This window comes from Rattus rattus, chromosome 14 (genome assembly GCF_011064425.1).
Source record: "Rattus rattus isolate New Zealand chromosome 14, Rrattus_CSIRO_v1, whole genome shotgun sequence".
Lineage (NCBI taxonomy): Eukaryota > Metazoa > Chordata > Mammalia > Rodentia > Muridae > Rattus > Rattus rattus.
The window spans coordinates 11,323,114-11,331,776 of record NC_046167.1 but is presented as its reverse complement, the minus strand read 5'-3'; the positions used below and the strand labels follow the sequence as shown (position 1 = coordinate 11,331,776).

Below are 8,663 nucleotides of genomic sequence, written 5' to 3'. Positions count from 1 at the left end.
GAGGCGGGAGGCGTGTCTATGCTTCTCTTCCCCAGTTGCTTGAGGGTGAGGTCATATGTTTTGGCGGTTGTAGAGGTAGGAAGGATACAGGCCATCATAGTGCCACTGCCGCCATTGCTCCACCGCCTCCCTGGTCCTCTCTTCCTGCTCTGAGGAGGAAAGATAAAAAGCCATGGTGCAGGTTAGAAGATACCCAACCCAGCAGGAGCTTGGAGCTGGGAGGGACCCTTGAGCATTTGTCCCAAGGCTTCTGCTCTGGAGCAGGCCAGAGGACAAAGGTCCTAGGTGGTCGCCAGCAGAACTGAAACTAAGGCCAACATCTGGCACTGAGCTCCTTACCCCGACTGCCAGCAATGGGGGAAAGGGTCGTAAGCACTCAATGTGGCTCAAGCAGATTGACTGCACACCAAAGTGACCGAGGAACAACACAAGGGCCACACGGAAATACAAGCCACCCCTTGAAATAGTCATGGACCACTGAGATGGGGGTGGTACTTGCCTTTAAACCTAGTGTCCTGAGTTCTATCCCTAAAACTCACACAAAAGGAGAAAACCAACTTGTGCACACGCACATGCACGCGTGCACACACACACACACACACACACACACACACACATAACGTAAAATAATTTAAAGCAAAGCATGGAGATTATTGTCAGCATGGAGCGGTGTATCATGGGTACTTTCTCTCGATAAATTCTCTTCTTGTTTTGCTTCTTTGAGATTAAAGTCTTCCTACGCAGCTCAGGCTGACCTGGAACTCGCGATCCTCACGCTCAACTTCCTGAGTGCTGGCACCACGGATGTTTGCCGCCATACCTGGCATGGTCTATATTTTCTAAGTTTCAAACATAGATTTGCGCTGTCAACACTAGCTGGAAGAAGGACAGATGGAGCCAGTGCCAGATGCCACGGCCACTGCGGGTGTTTCGTTCCTGTGTGAGCTCACAGTGGAGGCCCCCCTGGTGCCCTTCTGTACCTTGTACTGGAAACAACCAGGGACACACAGAGCCCAGCCCTGGTGGGGGTCTTAGCCTTTCAGACACTTCTAAAGCTCAGTGGAGCAACTCCTTCCTCTTCCAGGTCTGACTTTGACCTAGAAGCAGACTAGGCCATCTTTTTGTTGTTGAATAGACATAGCCTTTATGAAGCAGCTCCCTGGGAGAGCTCAAACTCTCAGTGGCTTAACGTAAAATGGCGTAACCAGAAGCAGATTGGCACAGGGGTCAGAAGAAGTTGCAGGTGTGCTCAAGGTAGCAGTCCAGGCAGCTGGACCCCTATGACAGTCATTCTAGGGCAGAGAGGCAGGAGGTGGGGTAATGGGCTCAACTTTTTTTCAGAAATTAATTCTGTGGTGAGCTAGGCTTACTCTCTTTCCCTTCCCTTATTAAGACCCTTGGGGGTCACTGTTTTACCCTGCTCATTCCATCATCCCTGTGGACCAGTGGGAAGGCCCCGAGGGCCTCCATGAATGTGATCGTCTGTGACAGAGGCTAGCACAGCCTTGCTGGTAAACACTGGGCTGTCTCCTATCACATCAATGTGAGGACTGTGTTTCCTTTTTAAGCCTCAGTCTTTCAGTCTGTAAAGTGGGAAGGGTAAGGCCTGTCTTTAGAGGAATTAGTTTTCGTACAAATGCTCAGTCCCAACAGCTGTTATAATGACAGTCCCCAACAGCTTCGGCCCTGTTGCACTTCTCTGAGTGGGTGGAACTCAAGGACCCAGGTCTTAGTGCCCTCTGGGTGGCAACCCCACATCCTGACTCATCGTGAAAGAGAAAACAGTGAGTTTTTTCCACCTATGGGCTAGACATTTGAAAATGCTACATTTTGCTTGTTACTGGGTTTGTTGTCATTGTTGTTGTTATTTGACAGTTTCACTAGGTGGTCCAGGCTGGCTTCAAAACTGAGCCACTCTCTGCTTCAGTCCACCAAGTAAGGGCTGGGATCACACCAGCACCACTAGGCCTGGCGAAGGCCTGAAACATTTGAGATGGCACCGCGTCGAGTGCTGTTAGGAACTGTGTGAGTGAAAGTCACATGGACAGAAATCTGGATTCCAAATCCTCGGGCTTTAAAAACAAGACAGCTCTTCTCAGCGGCCTGCCAAGGTCAACAAATGTCTGACAAGGTCAACAAATATCCGGCAAAGAAACATTTGCCTCTGACGTGGCAGTCCGAGCTCTTTACACTGTGTTCCCAACAAAGTCTGACTTCTGACTTCCCTGGATGGGAGCCCAGCTCCTGCTTGCAGGATATCGCTAGGTGACCCCTGCACAGCATTCGGCCCTCAGTCCCTAGAGCAGTAGCCTTTGCCACTGTGCCCTCAGAGGATTGACCTCTGTACCCATCAGAGCCCACGAGCCAGAACCAAGAGCCGCTTTCTGTATCAGAGCCCGAATGAAAGCATTGTACCCAAGCCGTCGTGCACCAGGAGCTTCCAAAAGACTGTGTGGGAATATGTCAGGTTTGAAATCGGAAAGGGTCAAAAGAGAAATGTTCATACCCTCATTCTTCTCCACCAACCTTCCTTCCATCTCTCCTCCCTTTTTCTCTCCCTCTCTTCCCATTGAGATTCCCTATGGATGTTTGCTGTGCGTGACACTTGAGACCCGTCCCTGAACTGTCTCCACCCACACCTCTACTGAATCCTGGTTTGTGTCCCGAGGGCAGCTAGGAGGAGTGAAATGTACCTCTTGCTTCATCAGAGACCCTAAGCGCTCTGTAACTTTTCTACTCTATTGACAGGAGCGAGGGGTTAGTTTAAAAGGGCACCCCGGACAGACGAGAAGAGACACGGAAAACCATGGGGAAAAAAGCCTTTCAGGAATCCATGTTGCTATTGGTTGACTGAGAGGCCATGGCGAGCGGAATAGAGATATTAGAAGTCAGGTACCAGGCAGGTAAAAGGAACAGGTGCTTTTGTAATATTAGTTCTCTTGATAAAATCGTTCTTATGGGCTGACAAGATGGTGTGGCGGATAACGAGCTTGACAAACACAAATGCGAGCTCTAGAATCCACATACAATGCTGGGCAGGCTTGGTGCCCTCAGCCTCAGAAGGTAGAGACAGGATTGGCAAAGCAAGCTGGCCAGTGAGGCTGGCCACATTGGCCAGCTCTAGATTAGATTGAGAAGCCCTGCCTCTGTGGATAAGATGGAGGAGAAAGGGCTGGAGAGAAGGCTCAGTGGTTAAGAGCCCTGGCTGCTCTTCCAGAGGTCCTGAGTTCAAATCCCAGCAACCACATGGTGGCTCACAACCATCTGTCGTGGGCTCTGATGCCCTCTTCTGATGTGTCTGAAGACAGTGACAGTGTACTCATATACATAAAATAAGTAAATCTTTAAGGAAAAAAGATGGAGGAGCGATTGCGGATTCCTGATCCCAACCACAGACCTCCATATGTGCACTTGGGAGGGAGCACTCACGAAGAGGACACGGGTTATAAGGAATAGGTAGGTGGTCCTCATTTTCCTGGATAAAATAGCGCCTGGAATTGGTACATTAATGTCTAAGGAACTTGGGATCATGGCTTTGCTGTTCACCTGTCAACTCTGTGGAAGCCAAGTTTGGGGCACTTAGATCCACAGTGATTCCAAAACAGAGATGGGGGAGTTTTACTTCCACACAATCAGTCAATAACTCCCTGGTCTCCAATCTCCCCTGGACCAGTGTGTCCCCAATCCCTATGTCCTTTACCCTCTTCCACAGCTTTTTAAGTCTGCATAGCCATTTTTGCGGCTTCTCTTCATGTCTACCATGGATAGGAGTTGAAAATGAATTCCCCCATCCACGCCTCCTTCCTCCAGTCAACTTCGGGAGACATGAGGGTGAGCCTGGGATTGCCTCGCTATGCTCTCCTTCCCCAAGGCTGCTGCTGGAGTGCGCTTACCATCTCTCTGTTCCTCCACGAAGTTCTCAAACTCGTTCCTTTGCTCCTCATAATACTCCCTCCGAAGCTCATCGTCCCGAAGCTTCTGTCTGTTTTCCGCTGTGAAGACAGAGTCACTCTTGAGAAAGAGGAAGGAGGGCGTGTGTATGAGGGATACCACACTATACCTGAGAAACTGGACCTGGTCAAGAGGGATGGTCAAGGGTCTTGCTGAAATGGTTTGTGCCTTGCATGGACTTTAAAACATGAAGGGTCTGGGACACCATTCTATCCAGTGACCCCATTTTATAGATGAGAAGATGGAGGCCCAAAGACTGAAAGGAATGTGTGAGGTTCCCACTACCCTTCTCTACTGGAAATGTGCATGTGCTACACACACACACATACACACACACACACACACACACACACACACACATGCACACACACATACACGCACACACATGCACAAACACACATGTACACACACAAGCACACACATGCACAAACACACATGCTGCATGCACACACATGCACAAACACCCATGTACACACACAAGCACACACATGCACAAACACACATGCTGCATGCACACACATGCACAAACACCCATGTACACACACAAGCACACACATGCACAAACACACATGCTGCATGCACACACATGCAAACACACATGTACACACACAAGCACACACATGCACAAACACACATGCTGCATGCACACACATGCACAAACACACATGTGCACACGCATGCACGTCCGCACACACACACACACACACACACACATCCAATTCTTACTCTAAAGCAGCTCTAAGTCCAAGTTCATTCCAAGGTCATGATTCCCTAACTGTCCACAGAACTCAGCCTGGTGACTGCTGATGTGCATATGTGAAGTCCTGGTTATTCACTCGAATACTCTGGGCTTCCTTGACTGCCTGCCTGAGCTTCTATCTAAGGTAAAAAGACCTCAGGCTTAATCATATACCTCATTAAAATCAGTTTTACAGGACAGAAGATGGTTGCCTTCCCCAGAGTCTGCCAGAAGTTGCGTCTCTGATTGCAATCAAGGACTGCAATCCTTGGACACAGACTTTCAATGTTGCTTGACATCAGCCCACTTCAAATGGCACCTGTGTGCGGTCTGGCGAGTTCCCTACTGCGGTTGTTGGTTAGACTTCTCCAAGTTTCAAGAAAGAATGATCCGCAAGCATTTCCGTCTGTTCGTCCCCATCATTTGAAAATAATCCTGCTGTTTTTCCCCGAGCAACACGTCACCTTGCTGAGTGCAAGGACCACAAAGAGTTCATTCACCCACACGCACAAGGGAAGAATGAAACCACACACTCAGGGTGACCTGAGTTCAGAGGCTTGAGGGAAGCAATTTCAGGGGTCAGAAACTCCAGTGCCTCCTGGGCTGGAAGATCAATGACCAACCAGGGTATTACAGAGTACTGGAGAGTTTGAAATTCACAGAAAATAAACTGAAGAAAAACAAAACAAACAAACACACACATATACCAGCCCCCTCCCTTGATACACTGTCCCCAGCTTTTCCCCCAGGTTTACAGATAAGGAAATTGGAATTAGAGCTAGGGAGTGACTAAGGTCACTCAGCAGCAGAACTGTCACCAAACTGCCTCTTCTCAGCCCTGTCCTCATCCCCTGAGTACATCAAGTCACTACCCTTTAAAGCACACTGAAGTATCCCATTCCCCTGACACCAGGCAGACATTCTAAGTTTTGGTTTTTTTTTTTCACTTTCTGAATCTGGATACATCCTGGTGGTTCTTCATGTGGTTTATTTCGTATGGTTCTGTACTCTGATGCCACATTCAGTTCAACCTGTGGCCCACAGCCAGTGAAATACCGATTATCCCTTTTATATTTTTATTTATTTCATTTGCTAGGGACAGATTTGTCCCTGCAGTGTGCGTGTGGAGGTCAGAGAGCAACTCGTTGGGGGCAGTCGCCTTCTACCATGTATGGTCCAAGGACTGAATTCTACTCACCCTCATCCTCTGAGCCATCTCACTGGTCCCATATATGGCACTATTGCTCGTAGAACACTAATATGCCAGGGCTTTGGTCTTTCACTGTGGGAGGGAGACCGTCCAGCATCCTTACCAGTGACTTCATCTCGGGACTTAGGAGACCGCTTGCCACGCCTCTTGAGGAAATTTGAGGCATCAGATTCTTGCATGAAAATCTTCTGTTTCATACCTGAAACCAGAAAAGAGCTCTTCGCACACAGCATGGGGGGTGGGGAGCAGGATGCACTTCTCCCACATGCAGGGATAGCCCCTAGACTCACCTTCCTGCACCTCCTCTCCAGCCGCCTGTCTGCTGCCCACAGAAGCGCTGGTCCCCTCTTGTAGCACTATAGGGTAGGGTACAAGGAAAGGCTGAAACATCGGTGGAGATTCAATAGTTCTGGGTGCAGTGGTTGCCAGACTACACGTGGGGCCCTCTACCCCTCAGCATACCAGCCACATAGCCAATCTTGATGGGAAGCCACCATGTGAGCTGGGTTGTCTCATATTTCTTATCTTTGCTGTTTTTCTCTGTGTTGCATTATCTTTTGCACACACACACACACACACACACACACACACACACACACACACACACACACACACCAAGAATAGTTACCTTACTAAACACACCCCCCCCACCCATGCCACCTGAACAAATTTACCTGTACATAGTAAGTCTAGCTGTGCATCGAACACGGCCCACCCTTTGACCCTCCCATACTCACTACACAGGAGCACCAGGGCCGAGAGAGATGACAGGAGGATGACTTGTCTCCAGGACATCCTTACAGTGCACTTCCAGAAACCACAGGGCAGATGATAAGGTGAGGTATCTTGGAAGCCCCCAGTACAGCTGAAGCGACTGCCCAGTAAGTCCTCACTTCTGAATCAGGTGGACAGGCAAGAGAGAGAGAAACAGGAGGCAGGAAGCAGGGATGCCACTGCGGGAGAGTGGGAGGGGTCCTGGCTGTGGTTTCCATTGGCTGTTCCAGGCCAGAGCACTGGAGATGTTTTTGGTGCCTGGAAAAACCTCCACAGAAGTGGAGCTTGTAGTTGGTGGGGGCCTCGGCAGGGGCAGTTTTGAACTGTCCTTGCCAACATCCATGCCCAAGGAGGTGCCATGAGGAATACTCAACCTGAGTCAGAGTGGGAGAGGCAAATGGCGTATTTGAATGAGCTCTTTGCCTGGCTTCAAGGAGGGATGCTGGTAACCATGGCTGAAACAGAGGGGGCCAGAGGAAGAGTTACTCAGAGAGCATTGGCATCCAAATGTCAGACAAGGACGGCTCCTGAGATCCGAATACAAGATGTCTGGCGATGCTCACTGAGACAGCCGGAGCCATTCTGATGACACCTACAGGATTTCCTCATTTGATACGTTGTTCCCAGGGTGATTACAATACAGTAGAGCATGGAGACCTTGTCCTATGGATATATAGCTCAGCGATAGTATACCTGGCCGGCGTGAGGCCCTGGGCCTGCATTAGTATGCATTAGTTAATGGGCTGTATTAATATTAATGAATTAGTTAAAGCGGCTTTATAACATAAACGCTAGGCTCTCGGAGAGGACTGGGGAAAACACCCCTCTTCTCACCTCAAGGGGAATGAGTATACTAGCACATAGACACACACACACACACACACACACACACACACACACACACATACACACACACACACAAGCACACACACAAATAAATAAAAAGGACTTCCTAATAACCACTCGCATCAAGCCCTTCCAGCCCTCTGAGCTGCGTGGAGCATCAGGACACAGCTTCGCCGTGTGTTTTGGGATGGTCGCCCCCATGAACCACGATTCTTTGCTTCAGGCTAAAGAACCGCCCTTTGGACGACTGGAGTTTCTCCAGGAGTGACCGTCATCTGTAGCAGCCATTTTGGGATTTTGGTTTCTGTAAGAAACAAAGAAATACTATACGACTGTGTTTTCCTTTTAGTCCCAGATGTGGGACAAGGAACCGCTTCCGACGGACTGCGGGGGTAGATTAAGATTTGCCTCGTGCTCTAGCAGACACGTGGGCTTACCAGCTGCAGCTAGTTCCTGCGGCCGTGAGACATTTGGAATTCTGGGAACTTTTCAGAGGGTTTGTAAATGCGAGGCCCTGAGAGGCAGGCCCCTGAGGGGCAGGCCCCTGAGAGGCAGGCGGGTTTTTATTGGTCATGGGGGGGGGGGTTGTTCGTGATTTGTTAGCAGTCATGCTCAAAGAAGAAAACAAGAAGAAAAGAGAAACTAGATTCAGGGATCTCTTTCCTTTACTCTCACCCCCTTTCCTCCTTTTCCTCTCCTATCCAGTGTTACGGGTGGAAAGGGGGTGAAGGGTGGTGGAAAGATGAACCCATGAAGTCGCTGTGCCAGCTATAAGCAATGCTTTGGAAGCACAGCCACCTAAAGCTCCCCTCTCGTAAGATTTTATATTAATGACTTCCATAAGCTTGCCTCTGGCAACAATGTAGGAGCAGAGTAAATGGACGGACGTTTTCCAGAGATGGAAGGATGGCCAACACTGGCTCTCTCTGTGCTCTTCTTAGACTCTCACTGGCCTGCCTTTAACTAGAGGTGCTGGCTTCTTAGGACTGACCTGGGAGTAGCCACTTACATAGACACATGAAGAGTCATTTCAGATTAAACAGATTGTCTGAGAAAGAGCCTTAGAGCACAGCCATTTTGACAGGAATCCTGGGTGACACCGTGGATATGGGAAACACGTGTGGCAACCTTGACATCCTCAGT

At 49.3% G+C, this 8,663-nt stretch overlaps 1 protein-coding gene across 1 annotated transcript; it reads right to left on the bottom strand.

Moving 5' to 3' along the window:
- Ucma (upper zone of growth plate and cartilage matrix associated) lies at positions 1–6,799 on the bottom strand. Its single transcript, XM_032884871.1, has 5 exons — positions 6,638–6,799; positions 6,191–6,256; positions 6,004–6,099; positions 3,894–3,992; positions 1–149 (listed from the first exon to the last, which is right to left on the bottom strand). The coding sequence occupies exons 1-5, from the start codon at positions 6,693–6,695 to the stop codon at positions 52–54; spliced, it is 417 nt and encodes a 138-aa protein (XP_032740762.1). The 5' UTR covers positions 6,696–6,799; the 3' UTR covers positions 1–51.
- Positions 6,800–8,663: the final 1,864 nt, after the last annotated feature.